Raw genomic sequence first — 20,505 nt, forward strand, 5'->3', positions numbered from 1 at the left:
TTTTCTCAGCCAAAGTTTACCACCACCATGCATCCTGAGCAGTGTTTGAACTGTATTACCCCGACATCCTGCAATGTGACATTTAGAGCACAGCACTCAGATTGTTTACACTTATACCTTATATATTTCCCTTTTCGCCAATTTTATGTAATTCTATCTGTGCACACAACACTTGTTTGCTGATAATATGTTGTTTTGTATTTGACTATAGTTGGAAAGATTCCCACTCCCATCACTGGATATCAGAATATGGCTTTTGCACCACATACTTTATAATAGATGAGGTACTCGTATCTGCTTTGCAATCATATTTTTCCATTCATGCTGTATCTACCAAAGGTTATACACTTTGACCCTCCAACCAACCTCAGTGTTGATCTAAACATGACTGAGGGTGTGATATTTTTCCTTTAATGATGACAGAAGATGTGTTGAAGAGAGAGATAGGCGAAGCAGGGATCTGAGTGAGGTGTAAAATTGGGAGTGCTCTTTTGATTTTGTGCAAGTGAAAAAAGGCAGAGAAGCCCCAAAAGAGTGTATTGGTGATTTATCCTCATCCACACAACACATGCCTGCTGCTCCCTCTGGTGCTAAGCCACCGGGAGTTGCCATGGTGACCAGGTGCCAAGTGAATACACAGCAAGCCCATTATGCACACACCTGAAGTGTGTAGTCAGTCTCTGTGTGGACAGTATATCTTAAACATGATGAAGTTTTAACTGCTTCCTGGCGTTTTGACTCAGAATGTGTACGGTGTGTGTGCATATGAATGTTACCATCAGTCAGATTTAATGAGACGTGTTGACTCAGAGGTGTGTGTGTGAAGAGATGGATGTGTTATTCTGTGGAGAGGTAATGAGCGACCATAAAGCAGCGACACATATGATGTATGTAAACGCCAGACTCACAGCAAACCAGGCAATCAAACCTTCTCCTGTGATTCTCTGTGTAATATCACAGCTTTGTACTCTTTACCAAAATGAAAAAGAGCAGCAGCTTCAGGGATAGTTCATTTTTAAGAGAGGTTATACAAGGTACTTCCCATTGTTGTGTTACCCACAGGGGACCCCGGTCAGCTCGGCCCCTTAGTTGAGAAATTGGCCGGAGAACCGGAACGGAGGCTAGGCTACAGACGAGGTTAACTCTGCCGTGTAATTTAGCACTGATCCCTTTAAGACCATCAGCTGCCTCTGTCTCTTTTAAAGGTGCTGTTAATTTCTCTTCCAACGCCTTCTGTCATAAACAGGATGTTGTTACTTGTTTCCTCTGCCCTGAAGACACAAAGCTTTCTCCATCATCCTTGTTTCATCATCATTCTGATACTATATCCCTGTTTAAACTGAAAGAGCAGCGGCCTCTTTACTGCGTGTCTTGTCCTGTAACACGAACCAGCAGATTTCCTGCAAATCCAGCCCACTGACACACTCTTAATGAAGTGAAGAGGATTGGAGTAATCCAGCAATCTGGTTCAAGAAATTAGAGAAGTCCAAAGTGCTCTGATCATGAGGAGAATAAAAGGAACTCCAAGAAATAATGTCTGTCACATTTGCACAATCATTGGCTCTTTAGCTCAGAGCTATTGAGCATTACAAACAAAGGTCAGGGTGGAACATGCACAGAAAGCTGAGCTTTATCGTCAACATACAGTAATTACTCTTAGGTCAACGGAGCATCATGCCTTCAATTAAGTTAAACTAAAGGCTGTGTTCTATTTTACTGCAACTCATATTAGAGAGCCAAACTAGTCATCATGAAGATATTTTTCTTCAGGAGAGCAGCTAATTTATTTTTGCTAAATAACTTAAATAAAATGCTTTGAGAAATATAGGTAAGCACTTTGCAGCATTTCATTTAAATCAGCAATTCAAAACATTACAGTGCATCGTCAGCAAAACTCTACATGATATTATGTAGAAAAGCTGAAGTAAAATTTGAATTACTTGATGTTATTTGACCCAAACAAAGGTTTCCACCTTGTGAATGGTGTTTCATCAGTTTCAGGAGCAAACTTTCAAATTTAACAAAGTGAAGCACACATTTATTATGTGTCTGCTATGAAACCTGCACGGTCAGGGAACTCAGTTAAATGATATAAAGAAGACTTCCAACAGAGCACACATCTCTTGTCTCAAAGTTTGCTTAACATCACAGTTTCATGACAACTTTTAAGACGCTGTGTCTCTTCTGTTCTGAGGCGTAACATACAGGGTTGAGTAGATCAATAGAGAGACTGAGGGAGTATTCGTGGCTCTGTTTGCCTACATGTGCATATCTGAGTCAGGGCAGCTGGGCATGTGACCACCTAGGGTGTTACTGACTGCTGTCACAGCAGGTTTGGGCTGTGTGTGTGTATGCGTCTGTGTGTATGTGTGAGTGTGTGTGTTTGTGTGCCTCTGATATGCCTGAGGGAGTCCGTGTTACAAAAGGAGACAAGAATCATGGATGCACTCAGTCACATATACACTCTTTCGCACTCCTTGAGCTTGGACCCTTTTTTCCATGCCCCTCTCCCTCCTTCCCTCCCCCCTTACCCCTCTTGTGCCTCATCTTGTCAGTACATCACTGCCCGCCCACAGCGACACGTGCTGCCAGGAGGAGGACATGACTGTCATGTTCCTCAAAGGAGCACTTTGTATGAATTATTGCTCATTTCTTGTTGGTCCTACTGGCTGCTCGAGCTCCAGGTTTTGGTTTGGTGGGGACGGGCTGGTCGTCAGATGAAGGAGAGATTGACGGCTTATAAATATGGAACATCATTGTGCAAGATGAACATGCATATCAACCACATCATGTGTCTTACTGTAATGAATGTAAACCCACATAAACAACAGATGGTGCAGGTTGTAACTTGGGAATTGGTGCACACTTTTATCAATCACTCCATGTGTGTTTTGAGTATGATGACAATGACAATGATGATGATGATGATGTGCATCTTTAAAATACTTGAGTGGAAGTTCATCTGCGTTATTATTTGACAGTTATGTCAGCTGAATGTTACAGATTGACTCATGATACATTGCTCACGTGTCGCTTGGATGGTGTGCAAGTGAATCCTGTTACACAGATTGATTGGTTTTTACTGCAACACGTTATTTCGAGTACATGAACCTGCTTAAACTTTATCCAGGTTGCTTTATTTTTCATTGAAAAGAAGAATCAAATACATTAGACCATGCAGAAAAATAGCACTAAAACTAGCCTCACCATTTGAAACATTGCACAGACCATTGAAAGTTTTCATCTTGCCTTTTTGCGTTGGCTTTTATTCCGTGTTCCAACATTTTATTTTGTTTTTATTGCTGTAATTGTGTTGTGTTTTCTACTGTGTTGTAATATATATGATTTTTAATTAATATTTGCTTTTATTGATGTTGTGTTTTAAGCCTGTACAGCAGCTTTGTCAACAGTGGTTGTTTTAAAATGTTCTATATCAATAACCTTTGAGTTGAAGCTGCACTGGATGACTACAGTCCCTCTACTGAAAGGGGGATGAGTTCTCTGACAAGATTTAATAACATTAAGAGGCTGATTAATAAGTATGTGTTAAGATATCTTAACCCAGATGACTGTTTAAATTCAATATTATGACAATGAAGTCAGTAGTATGATAATTCAATCAGCAAGCACAGATAAACGTAAATTAAATACAGTAACTCGACAGTAGATCTTTGGCGTAGGAGCTCTATGGGGAGATTTCTTGCTACTCTGAACAGCAGAAGGAAATCCCCTACGGAGTCCAGACACTGGGGGTGTTGGTTGATGATTTGCTCGGATGAGATGAATGATGCATGAAGACTGATGATTCTGCAGAGACCAGGTGGAGATCAGGAGGCGGAGAAATCAACAGTGAGAAGGAACTAGAGTCAGAGAAAGAGCCGTGTTTAAAAAGAGAGCAGAAAAGTGATTGGCTGACGAGGAGGGTGTGTCTCTGTGCTATTGGAGGAAAGACTACGAGTGCTACAGCTGATTAACCAATGACAGCCTGGAAAAAATGGTGAGCAAGCAAGAGAGGGAGAAGAGAGTTAGGCTACTACTGTGAATGCAAATGTAGTCTTCCTGAGTGAACTTTAATTGGAGCTACATATGGTGTGATCTGGTGAAATTGCATCCACGTGGGTCTTTATTTGTGCACAAAGAAAAAGAAAAGTGCAGCTACTGAAGAGAAAACGGTTAGTTAAAAGAAACACACGGCCAGATAAACCACAGGGGATTAAATTAATTAGAACATGTTTATTGTTTCTGCAAAGATCAATGAAAAATATCATCTCTCAGCAGTGTGTTCACAGCAAGAGACTGTGAGATGAACGGCAACAACTGATTGTTTTTGGATCAACTTTGATTGAATGTTTTTTTATGATTTGAATCCACTGTGTTAGAAATTACTCTGGAAATATGAATTCCTGGTGTGATGGACCTGTCATACCTGTCATATTTTCACACCCAATCAGGGCTTCAGTTTCAGCTTCTGTGTGTGTGTTTGTATTTTTTTTTCTGCTTGTGTGGATGAATTTCTTTGCAGATGATCACCAGGCAAGCTGTAGAAAATGGCATGAACAGATACTTTATTTTTATGCAGGCTCAAATCCTTCCTATGCACTTTTTATTCTATCTAATGAACATCAGTAGTGAGGTGGTAGGAGAAAGGAAACTGAGCCCGTCCAGGCTGCTGCTGTTTTTCTTATTCAGACTAATAGAAGTAACTCAGAGTGACCTGACCCGTTTACGTAAGAACACTTACAGAGCTGGCAAGGCGGCTGACGGCGGCTGAAGGAGGCGGGCCCGAGTGTCCTCTTTTGTCGGTCTGCGTTTCTCTGTTTGTGCGCCCGTGTGTGCAGGCATGTTTGTGTGTGCATCCGTGCAAGCGCACACATTTGTGCAAGCTGTGCACATCAGTAAGAATGAATGAATGGGAATAAAAGAGGGATCTGTGGACATGTGTCTGTGTGCACACGTGCTCGTGTGTTACTTAATGAAGTCTTTGATGCATCCTCTGCTTCCTGCTCGGAGGCCTTTGGTGCCACTGCTGGTGCAGAAATGGATGCTGCTAATTTTAGCATCTCTGTGTGAATCTCTGAATGTGTGAGAGGGAGAGAGAGAGATAGAGAGTCGAAGAGAGAGGTAGGAGGGAAGAAAACAGAGATAGGATAAAATAAGAAATGAAGGAAAGGAGGAGGAAAAGGATTTGAGATAATGAATGACTTGTTGTTACTAATATGGCTCTCTCATTCACACTTTCACTGTAAATTATAAATCACACCACCTGACACTTCATAATCATTGTTTTGGATGACCAATGTCAGAAATTGCACATCGATTTATCGACCAATCAGAAATATAAGAAAGCTTCCTCACCAAACATCAGCCTGAGGCAAAGAGAACTAACCAAGTGGCAACCTCCGGTCTCAAACTATGGCGCCCATGCGAAAGTGTTATAAACTGCAATACATCGAGAATGCGCTTGAGGCTTGCTGCAGAAACACCGAAAACATATAGACCCCAATTCAAAAAAGACGATCTTTGCAGCATTAATAGACATGTTTACAGCCTGGTTCAAAAAACGACTTGGCTCTACGTAGCTAATTTCTCTATCGGCACAAACTGTACGGGGGTGAATTTTTTTCTAACACAACGGTTCAGAAGATATTAAGATTACAAGTTTTTGCCCAAATAAGGACATGACTGACTTGACTCCCGGTCGAGAACACATAGCTGTTGGCTAGGAGGCTCAAACTCCCTCCCTTTACGTCACACTCTGCCTGGTTGAGTTCCGCATTTCCAATATGGCTGCCTACGTCGAATGGCTTGAAAACAGCTCTCAGGAACAGATGGGTGATGTCACGGATACTACGTCCATATTTTATACAGTCTATGGAACTAACTGATAAAAGAGGGAGTTCTCTGTTTCAATACAATTTTTAAAGGAGACCTATTACGCTGATTAATATTCTATTTTTTTAATGTTAAAATGTTGGATATCCATACTAAACTAGCACAACATGAGATCCACAGATGTTGGTGTAATCCTCGGACATGTTTTTTAGCTTCTCTGAACAATTTGTTTTGTGACATCATGCTCTGCCCTCCTGTTGGGACAATGTTTAAGTACAAATCCACCCAAAAGCTAGAAAGTCAATTTCTCCGCTCAGTGTACTGGCAACTCCTATGATGAGGTCTTTCTATCCTTGTATTGCATCGCAACTGTTGCTGAAACCTGGGGCTGTGCCATCTAGAAAAAACCTTGCAGAAAGGCTCAAATTTCCCAGCTGTGAGTAATAATATAACAGCAGGTAATGTAAAAATAGCTAACAGCTATCAGCCATAATGGGGAGCTAATGGCTAGCCTCTGACGTTTTCTGTAAAGGCATAACTTTCGTGTTGTTTCATGACAACAAGCTCTGTCTAGCTTTATTTCACTGGAAAAGCAGCTTAAATGCAGCTTTTCAAGCAGAGACTGGATAGAGCTAGAATGGGGGTTTTAATGGAAGCCAGTACGATATAAATTAGACATTTTTTGAGCTGAAAATCATGCTAAGCTACTCTAAAGGTGTCCAAGACTAACATAATATAAGGTGAGAATTAGTAGTAAAATCCTCCTTTGAATAAGACAGCTGGCTGCCTCTGGTGTGGATAGTTATGAATAAGCCATTGTGTTGCTGTTAAGCAAACTTGAGCATTATTTATTAATTCAGTGAACAAATGGAAAGTGCTGCCTATTGAATCATACAATGCCACCAGTTATTGTATCAATATAGTATTATATTGTATTATATATGATATTATATTAAAAAGAAAAGCCACTTTGGTTTAGTGGTTCCCAATAAATTCAAACTTTTTAAACTGATGTGATCAAGGGTTAATTTTTGCTGCATATTTTACGAATTTTTATTAAATTATTTCCATACCCTTTATATAATTGTTTTCATATATTTTTTAAAGGAATAACATACTTAGGTTCTTATTATTTCTGTTCTTTTTGTTTTCCTTAGTAGGTCAGCAACAGTCCAAGTTATCCCCTGGCTATTATTATATTTTCAATGAAAATGTTGTGAGTTTAATTTGTCTCTTCCCTGACACTAAAGTTTACTTGGGAACTATACATAAACAATGCAAATATGTGAAACCTCATAGACTTTCCGTAAAGACGTGTGCCTTTCACTAAACACTTGACTGCACTGTGCAACCAGTACAGGAATAAAGAGCTGCAGAATTTGATGTTGAAACTACCTAAACAGCCCCAAAGCCTAACACTGTGTCTTACACTTCATGTTGAGGTTTTTGGTGTTTTCACAAGGATTTGGGTCTCTTGGAAATCAAATATGAATTGAGAAGTTCTTCTTGTGTTCACATCTGTTCATTGCTTTGGCAATAAAAGTAAAGGCTTTCTTATCCAACCAAGAGAAGTTGTACCAAGCGTAGACTTCAGAAAACATGTGTGTGATGAAGTTCTACAGTACATGCCGTTTATCGACTGTACGGCTGTTTAATGGCTGTGGTCCCTGGAGCATGTCATTAAAGATCCAATGCTCCAGCAGCCCATTAACTTACCTTCAGCCTGTTGGAACAGCTTCAGTCCATAGAATATATTAATTGAATTTCAATTAATGTACCTCTTGGAGGGGAGTGTTGTTACTGCAGAGAGAGGTTGTTTATGAGGCCAGGGCATGGCTGAAGGTTTGGTGTTGTCCTGCAGTGTGATTTTAATAAGCTAGACTCTTCTCAATCTGTTAATCTCAAATCTCTTTATTGCTCTTTTTAGCACAGCTCTGCACAATCAACTCTCGTTTCTTACATCATATGGCTTTTTGCATTAACAGAGTTTATAAAGCATTGAGTGAGCCGTGCAGGTGGTGAATCTCTTACATTATAAATGCTTATAAATGCTTAACACATTCTCCCCATCAAGTGTAATTCATTTTGTCAGTCATCGTAAAAAGGATTATCTTCTGCTGTAAAAGCTTTTTCAGTCTGAGTTATTTTTTTCTATTTAACAGCCCTCTAAATTCCCTTCTTTCACATTTTTTATCTGAATGTTTTTTGCACAGTTAATTAAAGTCATTTTTATTATAAATAGATGAACCAGGGGTGTGGATTTATTAAGACGCTGAAGTACAATTGTGATTCACAATATTGGAACAGGGTGGACTCTTGCATTTGTAAGTCTTAAGTGTGTTGACTGCATTATATGTCACATCACCAGGAGTTAGTGTCTCTGTGGGCTCTGGTGTTATAGCAGAGCTGTGTCAGTGGGCCCTTTTGATACAGCTTAGAAAGCCCTTTGACAGATCTGGGTCAGAAGCCAAGATGAAGGAATTATGTCACAGGGAGGACTTTACTCGCCTTGGCCGCCATTCTGGACCTCCAGCCTTTTGTCTCCAGCAAATCTATGGAACACAATCTTGACCCTCCCATAGATAAAATCACTGAATGATAACAAGAGGATGGAAATACTGCGGTGAACGCCACAGTTCATCATAATATCAACGACTCTTAAATCAATGAGGCACAGAGAGAGTGAGTGAGCCTCCCATGGGTGTGTGCGCCCCTGTGGGCTGAGTCAGACAAGATGACATCCTCACCAGGGACCTTGAGCCTACTCCTCCCTCAGGACAGCCCACACTGTTAACCACCAGCAGGACGCAAAGACACACACATACAACAGTGTGTGCGTGCACAAGAATAATGTTACACACAGAAACCTGCACACACAAGCGCTATTTTGACGGTTAATTGTGATGTTAGATCATGTATGTGAGGGTAATGAGAGCGCATCCAAGCACGCACGGTGCTTTAGTTTCTACGTGAAGTAAAGTGCTGAATACAAATAAGATGAGAGTTGCTATCAGTCATTATCAGGTCGACCAGACACATGATCTGCGTACAAATCTTTGCCAATCACCGTGTCCTCTCATGAAAAAGTCTCAATAAATGAAGCAGAAAGACCAGACAGAAGTGCTTTTGTCGGGGCATGCATGATTACATAATAAACAACAACAGTCATATATATACATCATATATACATCAAGAAAAACATAGAACTACAGCCTGTCACTTTGGAAGTGGGAAGCACTGTGGAAGAAAACCAGGGATAATCATTCATTTTTTCTTAGAGAGTGGAGGCCGAGCTTTAATGACAACAGTCTGGTGAAGAATATCATCCCAAGTAAAAAACAAGATTACAGTGTACTGTATTTTCCGTATCAGATATTAAAATACCTTGGTACCTTTATAGCCCACTATTAGAATAATTCTGACTGGATAGTTTTACGCAAGGCAAGGCAAGGCAACTTTATTTGTATAGCGAATTTCATACACGAGGGCAACTCCATGTGCTTTACATTAAAAGATTAAAAGGTTTGGTAACATTCAGACAAGCATAAAAGAGCACAATAGAAATGACAAATATAATAAAACAGAAAAGAAAAGGAAAATTAGAATATATTAAAAATTAAATTAAAGTTTGCATTTAAAGCGAGTTAAAATAAGCTAAGATAGGAAGGCAGAGGCAAATAAAAAGGTCTTAATCTTTGATTTAAAAGAGGTGAGATTTTGAGCGGACTTACAGCTTTCAGGGAGTTTGTTCCAGATATGTGGTGCATGATGACTAAAGTGCAATAATTTTACCAGATTTGTCCTTACTGTGTCAAATACGATCCATTTATGTAAAAGTTTTCTTAAGATTACTCCCTCTTATTACAACATTTCACTTTTTTAATACAAAATGAAAACTGTTGTTTGTTGAAATCGGTTGATATTTTTATTTTCTTGGCAGAAAAAAGAGCACAGAATTTGGCTCAAAACTCTACAACTCCTCGAGTCAAATGGGAGACTTGCTCTGTTGAACTGAAAGCTATTTTTGTGGGCGGCACAAACCTTAAACTTTCAGCTTGGATCGACAATGTTATTCCACTATATGGTTAGACACAGACAGATGAAGAAACTGGGACATGGATTTTGAAATACCAATCTCAATTGTTAAAAAGTTTGGAGCCGAAGTATAATATCTTGGGAAGAAAGGGTAGGGAAGATCTTGTTCTCATCTTCCAGCAACCACTGAAGGAGTTGAAGAGAAAGTGATGGACCATTGGTTGCTTTACTTGGAGTGATCCCTGGAGAAATTGAAGGCCAAGGTTATTCATATCTTTTTCAGCAGCCATTAAAGGAATCACTTTAAACGGGTCAATACCACCATTCAAACACTTCAGTCATGGATAGAAAGCTTTTGGCTTTTTCATTCTATGGAAATAATTAAAAATAACTTGAGGCTCAAGAGAGGAAAGTTCTTGACAGTTGAGATGTAAGGAGAACCCTCAAACTCCCTTTATTAATTAAACAAATCAAAACCTTGTACTGAAATCAGACCTGATCTTGTATATGCTCAGTGCATATACAAGGATTCAGTGTTACCAAGTCAAAAACCATAGCAAGTGTTGCTTTATTTAAATATCACTGTTTTTATGTATTTCTCCTCAAACCTTTGGATTGATCACAGTATGCAGGGCACAAAAAGGCTGTGTAGATATATAGTGCAATTTTCAAGGTCGGACAAACCTCACATCTTCCATGGATTACAGTCTCACCGCAGACTCTGTGATGCTGCAAAAGTAGCACATCTTCAAACATGCGCACATATACAGATTATTATAAGTCTGTTTCAGTTATTACAGTATGTGCTGTTTTTGATAATTAAAATAAGTCTGAATTAGCATAAACAGCATTGATATTCATTTGTGAATGTTTCTACCCTTCCTGCACCCTTTCCCTCCTCCCTCATACTTCAGGTTGCACTCAACCTCTTGATGCAAATTCAAAATCCATGTGTAAGTAGGTCTGTTACTGCAGAGGAAGCCCCCTTTCATATCTAATATGGAGGCCCAGGCTTTGTTTACACAGGCACAGTGCCTACTTTAAAAATCTGACACCTCTGCTTAACAAAGAATTACTTTAATTAAAGTGAAATTCTTTAGTGAATGATAAATGAATCACACTGAAGTTCAGTAGCCTGTGAGTAAATGTATGAGAAGGCCTGACTAAATTTGGAAATCACTAAGAATGTCTGCTGCCCCGAACATTTTCAGCTTGAATTCTTAGACATGAAAAATTAAAAGCATTCTCTTAAAAAAGACTGATGACTCATTTCCAACTCAGGCACCTTCGGTATGTTTCATACCAGTGCTTTTTTTTGTAACACTGCCCCCTACGGCCTCATTTCCCTCAGATTCTCTCCCTCTATTCACACTAACACACTAGGCCCAGTGAATGGAAAATGATTTCCTTCTGCTTTCATTCAGAGTGTGCAAAGAAGCACATTTTGACCATCAGTGCTTCCTTTTTGTAAGGAGAGGCTATGAGCTTTTTGACTCCAAACAGGAGAATTTTTTAAGAGAAACATCTTTTTAGAGAACCTGATGTTCTTTTAACCTTCTTCCTCCTACTTAATCTTCTCTTTTTTAGGTTAAATAAATATGATATTACTAAATATCTGTCTGGCACAACCATGAAGTGCTGGAAATAATTTGCATCATATTTGAAATTCTACTGATGTGTCTTTGAATACATTCAACAAATGCTTCAGAGCATAGTGAAAAGACACTACTTGTTTTTGATACAGAAATGTATTTCCCTTTTTTCTTACTAATTGCCCAGCTGTGTTAAATACTTGATTCTGATATGTAGGTAGTTAGTTCTGAATAGTAAGAGGGACACCAGGGACAATCAGATCACACACGTCCTATCAAATTAATCCATGAAAAAAAAGTCAAGTGTGTTTATTAAGTTTATGATTTGACCACTTCCTGTTGACAATGTGGCAATCCGATGAAAAACATTTGATAGCCTCAGTAAACAGTATTAATATCACTCTCAATTTATTTGGAGAGCACAAACTTCAGATTCATGATTAATGGCTGACCGGTCACCAGCAGAGACAAGAGGATGAGAGGCAGCAAGAAACAGTGAGGGATGTTAAACACAAGGAGCTGAGTGAAAGAGACATCATCCAAATTGAAGAAAACAGACACAAAGCAAACACAAACCACAAACCAATACAGGCCTTGGCAGAGTGACAGGACTTGTTGAGTAAGGAGAAAATGCTGACCTAAAAGTGAGAAGGAAGAGAAACTAAGTAAACTGATATGAGTACCGTCGCTATATAAGCATCACCAACCATCAAATCAAAGGAAATACTTTTTTAGTTGCATTAATAAATAGTTTTTCCATCAATAATATGATCTTAAAAAAAATACTCAGTGTCATCTTGTTTTAACCTTTATTTGGCAGGTGGTAATTGGTAGCCAGGTATAATTTACTTTGCTAATAGCAATACTATATGATACGATACGATATGATACATTACGATACAATACGATACGATTCAATACGACACGATATGATACAATACGAGACGATATGATAAGATACGATACGATACGATACGATACGATATGATACATTCTGATACAATACATTACAATACGATACGATATGATTCAATACGATACGATACCATACATTATGATACGATACAATACGATTCCAAACGATACAAAACAATACAAGATTATGATACAATATATTAAACAATATGGCATAATATAACACAATACTTGAGACATGGCTCCTGATAAAGATAATGTTGTGATACCATAGACTGTATAAAATATGGACGTAGTATCCGTGACGTCACACATCTGTTCCTGAGCGCTGTTTTGAAGCAAATAGACGGCAGCAGCCATATTGGAAATGCTGAACTGAACTAGGCAGAGTGTGACGTAGTGTGAGCCTCTTAGCCAACAGCTATGTGTTCCCGACCGGGAGTCACGTCAGTCATGTCCTTATTTGGACAAAACTCATAATCTTAATATCTTCTGAACCGTCACGTTAGAAAAAATTTCACCCCCGTACAGTGTGTTCCAATAGAGAGATTAGCTCTGTAGGGCCAAGCCGTTTTTTGAACCAGGCTGTAAACATGTTTATTAATGCTGCAAAGATCGTCTTTTTCCCATTCATGTCTATGTGGTTTCCGGTGTTTCTGCAGCCAGCCTCGAGCAGATTTTCGATGTATTGCAGTTTATAACACTTCCGCATTGGCTTCATCGTTTGAGACCGGAGGTTGCCGCTTGTGTGATACAGAGATTCTGCAATAATTGAAAAATTCCAAGAATATTACATGATGATGCGTCATGATATCTGATCAACTGAAGAATACAACATACCTCTAAAGGGTTCAGTGCAGTGGGACAAATATTTATCCCAGTGGTTAGCCTTTGCTGCATGTCATATCCAACTCTCTACTTCCCACATTACCTCACTGCAGCTGTCCGGTCTAATAAAGGGAAAAAAGCCCTCAGGAATAAGTTGAAAAAAAGCTAAAGTGCAGGAGTAATGTCAATTGAACCACTACAAGGAGTCCTGAAGTAGTGACGCAGTGAGTCAAAGGGAAAAGAATCTGTTTAGAGCTATGTATTATTTTCAAATTAAGATGTCGATATGTAACACCAGCAATGATATAATATAACATTTCCGACTAGTTACCTCCTTCTCCGATATTTAAAAGTAAAAAGCTCATCCTCTTCTCACTTTTGTGCCAATATGCCACTGATACTTTGCTACTGATTGGATTTATGTCCTTGAAACAGTGTCCAATATATTTCTTTAGATAGATCTTACGCACACCCACACACACACACCACCGAGACGCACACGCATTCTACAAAACATTGCAAGCCAGCAGAACCTGGCTGGCAGCACTGAACAACACACCTGCTGACCTCTTACTTTTCTGTCTCCCAGCTGACCTCCATCTGCTTTCTTTAGGTGACAGTGAGTGTGTGACAGTAAGGCTGTGTGTCTACAGTCTACAGAGCTTAGGGCAGATAGGTTGACAAATTGTGTTTGTGTGTTTGTGTGTTTGTGTGTTTGTGTGTTTGTGTGTGCGTGTGCGTGTGCGTGTGTGTATGTGTGTGTCTGTGTGTGTGTGTCTGTGTGTGTGTCTGTCTGGCTGGCTGTCTGGCTGTCCTGTGTGTGAAGAGTTTCAGCTAGCTTAAAGGAGCGGCCCTGCGACAGTGGATCCCTCCTTTCAGGTACTCTGAAGCATTAAAGGCACAAAACTGCAGGTTCTCTCGAGTATAACAGCCTCAACTCAATATCCTCATTGTTTGAACCACCTGCTCCTCCTGTGACATAAATTGACCAGGTGAATCCAGGTGAAACCGTAAATCCCTCTGCAATTGCAGCCATCAAAACTACTTTAGCCATGAAGGCTAGATGAAAGCATTGATCCCTGTTATTTCCTAGAGTTTTGCTTTGAAAGAAAATAACTGCGTGGTAATGGCATCACTGCGGCTTTTCATATCAGTTATCAGCAGGACATTGCGAAACTTGAAATGGATCCCGCGGTTTGACTCCTGGCATTAGAGAAAAGACTTCAAAGTCCACATGTGTAAGTTGGACAAACTCAACCTCGGGCATTTCTGTATGAAAATGAGAAAATATCTGAAGTAGATAAAATGCTGGGCAACTCAAAATGAGTTGTTTTGATATCATGGGGTTTTTAATGAGACTACACTTGTGCTTTTTTTTCTCAAGATACATTTTCCACTAACACCCGAGGTACAGACAGTGGCGCTGGCTCTGTGCTTTTCTGCTAATCAAGGATACATTTCTATCTCTCTCAACCTACAGCATGTGTTCAGCCATGGTGACTTTTACAACACCCACTTTTGTATTGAGTTTTATCTTCACACCCACTGTCTCTGCTACACTGATATTTTCCTCTGGTGATACAGATTCTGCATAACCTTTCCTGTGTGACATAAGGAAACACTGTGATGTTCTATCTAGACGTTCAGTCCCTCAGAATTAAAGTTATTTTCAAGCCTTTAGACATAACAAATTAAGTTTGCATATGCATTGTTTTTACCAAGACGCAAAAATGAATTTCACTCTCATTTTCAAGTTACTAATGCATTCACTCAAAGGCAAACTCATGCAACCATATCTGGCAGCAGCCCCCCTGTCTTATCATTTAAATGAAGTACTTGTGAAATATGCTGCTAGTCATTTTAAAAGCAGGTTTGAAACAAGCTGCAGGAACTTAATAACAGACTGTCTTGACTCGTGCACTCGGTATCTTCTCCATTCTAAGGAGTAAATATGGCATTGTGCATTTGAATTCATTATCCAAAGGTAAATATGGTAATGACACATATGTAAATATTTTCCTCGGAGCTTAGAGAGGAGTGTAGGCTGGCAGGCGTTGCACTATTCATCAGAGTAAGCACCAAGGTTTTTCATCAGGATTAAGGCACGACAGTCAGGATGCAATGTGTGGATTCAAATAAGGCTTTGATGTGGCGGGAATGTATGGATTTTTCATTTTGCAGTATGTTGTGCTAATATGTCTTTATTTGTCCTCTACTGTTTGATAATTAACCTGAAACATTCCACATTTACTTTTTTCTAGACCTTTCAAGGACGTAATATATTCTGTCAAGATACGGCCAAACAGGGTCAAGAAAACTTAGAGAAGAACATCTTTTTTTGGCCTTACAACATAAGTTAGTGTGAAAATATGTTAGTGTGAAAATATGAAAAATTCACAAGTATTATGGCTACTATATAGTTCTATAAGGAAATATATATAAAAAAGTATACCAAAGATAGTCAAAATAGGAAAAAGAGACTGAAGTAAGACATTGGAGTCTTACATGAAGCCCAAAAGAGAGAGGGATGCACACAGGGACGGGTACAGTGAAATATTAATGGAAGAGCGCATGCTGACACATTATAGAAAAGGACCATGTCTGGGAGGTTTGACATGCAATGCACATACACACACACCAGATTACCATTACAGTCTATGATGGGTGTGTCCACATAACAATGTGATGTGCAAATACATGAAATGGCAATGCAACACAAAAAGATCTAAATGTTTTTCTCTGTACTCCCACTTTCTGACTGCTTCTGACCATCATTGATTTCAAAATGGCTTGTCAGAAGACAAAGGCTGTGGTAGGTGTTTGAACAAACCTCCCATGCTGTCATGTTTGGCCATGCTAGCAGCATTGCTCAGTGGATTGCAGTGTTGGTCTGTAAATCACTTTGATCCTGATCAGAATATCTCTACAACCTCTGGGCTGATTACCATTAATCGTTGTAGAGAGAAAAAACAAATGATCAAGAGATTGTGAACATGGTTAACATCATACCTGCTAATCCTCAGTTTATTAACATTCCCATCATGAGCATGATAGCATACTGGTGTTAGCATTTTGCTTAAAGCCCTTCTGTGCCTGTTTATAGCCTCACAGAGCTGCGGGTTACCTTCTCTGTTTCTTCTTCTTGTTCATACAGCCATTGTTTTATTATCTGGAGCAGTATATCAGAGGGAATTTAGTTTACCCGCCACTGCAGTAGCAGAAAAGTTATACTTATTGGTCTTTCTCCCATGGTGTTATCTCTCTCTCTCTCATCTCAGATCTCTCTCACTCTCACTGTTTCTACTTCACTGGTCTCCCATCTTTTCCCTTATCTCTTCTTTCTTCACTTCCTCTCTTGCTCCACCACCATCTTTTTCCCCTCCAGGGGATCCCAAGGAAATATTTAATTGTTCTGAAATGTCTACAGTGGGCTCGGCTAAATGACTCAGCAGCCATGTCAGCTGACATGAAAGTTTAATCCATTTTAGTTTCCATTTGTTTGCAGTCATTCAAGGGCTTTCTCTCTCTTTGAGGGGGCTGGGCACATTTACAGGCTGTATTTTATTTTTCCCATTCTTTGATAGCTCAAGGCTGTACATGATCGATGCTGATAAGATTTCTAATTAAAAGCAACCACTGCTATCACAATCTTTCATATGCTTACTAAGATATTTGTGTTTTTCTTTTTGTATTTGGGATTTTGTGTATGCGTGGTGTTTAATAACAAGACAAAGTGTCTCTGTTTAAGAATTGTCTCCTGTGGATGTTCTGTATCTCACTTATCTTCTCATGTTTTATTCTGAATTACAGACCATGACAAGCACCGCCTATGCAAAAGCACTGAATACATGAATCTTCACTTCAAAGTCAAATGGTTCCATAACGAGTACGTCCGTGACCTGCCAGCCTTCAAGGGTGTTCCGCCAGAATATTCTCTGTGAGTGTCCTCTCATTTTCAAGCACATGCATAAATTATATCAATATACGATGTGAAAAGGTTCTTTTGTGTCATAATGACATTTTCTTGCATTTAAACAAAGGTCAAATGAGGTCTAAGTGTCAACATTTTACAGTTTATGTTAAGTTCTGCTCCTTTTTGGTGCATATTTGCCAAGTAAATAGTTGTGTATTTGGTGAAATCCAAATAACAATAAATTGCACTCACAATAAGCTGGGTTTATATTATTTACATAAAAAAGTAAGTGGCACTAAGTTTGATCTCTGTGGGATTCCTTAAAAAATTGACATTTTAATTATTTTTATATACTAGAATAATTTTTTATTTCCTCAACATTTTAAAGCATTTGAAATATATTTAGGGAAATAATGTGCCACATACACCTCTGAAACAATTCCCTTTTTACTATTTAAGAGCAATAAAATAAGTAAGAGATAATATCCACCTGCTCACTGCACATGATCACACTTGAAACCAAGCTTTCAATTAAAGCTATAAACAAGTTGACAGGAATGACTGATTTAAAGATGATTTTATGGATTTAAAAATAACTTATTTATACAGCTTATAAAACAAGTCCATGTGAGTCCTTGCTCGGTAACACTTCCATGGCAACAGACTCTCATCAGCCCACTCACAGGACAAATTAACATTAAACTGAACATTTCAATCCCCAGTCAAGTTCAAACATCAGCCTGCTTATTTGTTATAAATCACATTAAAGTGAACACTTTTATAGAAGTTAAAGTAAGTCAAGGAGGACAGGACCTCTGTAGGAATATTTATGTTGACTTTGTCTTCATTTAGCTCGTCTTCTTCACAGGGCTCTGCAGACGACACACCTTTGAAAATAGATCAGACACAAGTCACACATTTTAATATTGATGCTATTATCACATCCCCTCATGGTTTAAGTTACTTTGTAATGATCAGCAACTTAGAGATGCTCTTACCACATCTGCTGAACTGTTACGTGAGTTGCAGGAAAGGATGTAATGTTATAAATATCCTCCATGTTGTTTCTCATATTGAGTTGGCATGCCAACAGTAGCTAACATTTTTGCCACAGCGCCAACAAGCAGAGATTAAAAAAAATGCTGGAACTAATTTCCGTGTATTGATTTGATATTATGTGTAAGACCTGGGTGAACCTGTCAAAGCTTCAGCTATTCAGAGTTGTTAAGGAGCCAACCAGAATCAAGTATTTAGCACAGCTGGGTGATTAGTAAATGAGCTGGTTTATAACTATGGTTAGTTTGTAATAAAGACAGATTCTTTCAAATTTTCATCTTCATATAAAATGTGCTGACAGTCCATCGCAGTACAAGGTGATCATAAACTGTTTTTGATTAGGATATAAATGAAAAGGCTAAACATTTTTGCTCTAATTTTACATAAAACAGTCATCTATCATGCATGTATAATCATGTGCAGCAAAGCAGGTATGACTGTAACATAAACAGGTGTAATGCAAGCAGGGAACGCGGTGCCCTCTCCCATGCCAGTCTATCAGCATAATGACTCCCCCTCCCTCTCTCCCACTCTGTCACTCAAACACCACCTCTGGCTGGATTGATTCCTCCAGAGGCAAACGCATCATACAAACCCACACATGCAGTCTCTTTCCTCTGTCTGCCTGTCTCTTTTCTCTTTGCCGTCGCCACGCCCACCTCATTTATCGGCTCTCCCTCCCGTAGCAGATGCCCTTAGCCAGAAAACAAAGCCGTTTTGGTGGGACGACCATTGCTCTAAGGACAAGCTCGGGCACTTTATTAAGCAAGGAAATTGCAAAGTGAAACAGGCAGAACAGCATTATTGTTCTGAACAAATGTACTTCCTTTGCTCGACTCATGCATCCCAGGATGTCCTCTGCTGTCGTGTCTTAACCTCCGTCTTATCTGTCCACAAACTGAAACCTGATATAAATGCCTGACCAAAACCACACTGTGATCGGACAGCATTTACCTTTTTCAGTGTAACAGAATCAGTTTTGAGTGATATCCCTCATATTGTGGCTGCCTTAAATATTTGAAGAAATAAAAAACATTGGCTTCTGAATTATTACTCATCAAGTAAACGCTTGGACACACTGCAGACATAATCATTGTATGATGCTGTGATGTGGATTATGCTGTGCTATCATCTAAAAACAAAGGACATTACATTTCTTCAGATATGCAGGTGTTTTTCTGAATACTCTATTAAAATGTGTGTCTTCAGGCAAACAAGAAATTAAAACATATTTTCTTTCACAAAGAGACAGCTGATGAAATACATATTTAGGCTCAAGCATGTTTTGTAGACTTCTGTCTGAAAAGACTTAAAATCAGACGAGGACTGGAACCACTAAGAGGAAAATCTTGATCCAAATATTTGGATTACCTCTGGCTGATAGAACTGATTCAGCTTTGAGTAATGGGGAGAAAGAATCTCATCATTATGAAAGGTGTCTCTTTGAGAAGTAACACCAAAATGTGGAATGACAAGCAGCCTGATCCATCATTCAAAAATCTGCTTGGCCTGACATGGAAGCAACCCATATCAGGCCAAGCGGAACCAACAGTACCTGTAGAACATGTTCAAATAAGCACAGGTGTACCCTCAGGTGGTGTTTACTGCTGCTATACCCTACAAAAAAAACAGCTGGAAAAGGAAGATAAAGGACTTTAATGCAAACCATCACTTTGCTTGTGTCTTTTAATCAAAATAACTGTATTAACATAAAGTGTCAGGACACACAATTCCTTCAAAAACTCCTATGAAAAGGTGATATAACACAGTCAATGTCAAGTAATAAAAATTAAAAGTAATATCATGATATTAAAGTTTGGATCAAGACTTCTATTCCTACATTTAAATAACCAAAGGCTTCTCTTCTCTAAGGTGGTTCGAGCCTTTTGTCATTCAGTGGCTCGATGAAAACGAGGACGTTGCGATGGATTTCCTCAATGGAGCTCTGGAGAGGGACAAAAAAGACGGAGTGAGTACATCACTGAGTCATTTTTCACTTTATAGCTGTATATTTACTTTATCAAACCTCTCAAGACTGACTCCAGATTCACAAGGAGGGCCCCTGAAGACTGAATTTAGCAGAAAAGGTGTGTGGAGGGGGTAAAGGAAATTTCACAGTCAAAAACACTCCTCGCCTTGAGACATTGCGAGACAGGAATATGAATAGAATTGAATTAAAAATTGATGAAAACAGGAAGCAAAACATTGTTTTCAGGGCAGTGAGAGGCACAAAAACATTGGGCAACAAGGAAAGTAAATGTGTCAGGCCTCGTGTAACAAGTTTGGCAAAACAAATGTTGGAGTATATTGATTCAACTTCAATCGAGATGTGGA

At 39.1% G+C, this 20,505-nt stretch overlaps 1 protein-coding gene across 1 annotated transcript in view; it reads left to right on the plus strand.

Annotated features, from left to right (window-relative positions):
- Window positions 1-20,505, plus strand: part of LOC117810766 (protein unc-13 homolog C-like) — a 111,864-nt gene that overhangs the window by 61,691 nt on the left and 29,668 nt on the right. Inside the window, exons 18-19 of the mRNA XM_034680721.1 lie at window positions 17,013-17,139; window positions 20,044-20,140. Of these exons, the coding sequence (XP_034536612.1) occupies window positions 17,013-17,139; window positions 20,044-20,140 (224 nt within the window). The remainder of the gene's footprint in view (window positions 1-17,012; window positions 17,140-20,043; window positions 20,141-20,505) is intronic.

Source organism: Notolabrus celidotus, chromosome 3 (genome assembly GCF_009762535.1).
Source record: "Notolabrus celidotus isolate fNotCel1 chromosome 3, fNotCel1.pri, whole genome shotgun sequence".
NCBI classification, from domain to species: Eukaryota; Metazoa; Chordata; class Actinopteri; order Labriformes; family Labridae; genus Notolabrus; species Notolabrus celidotus.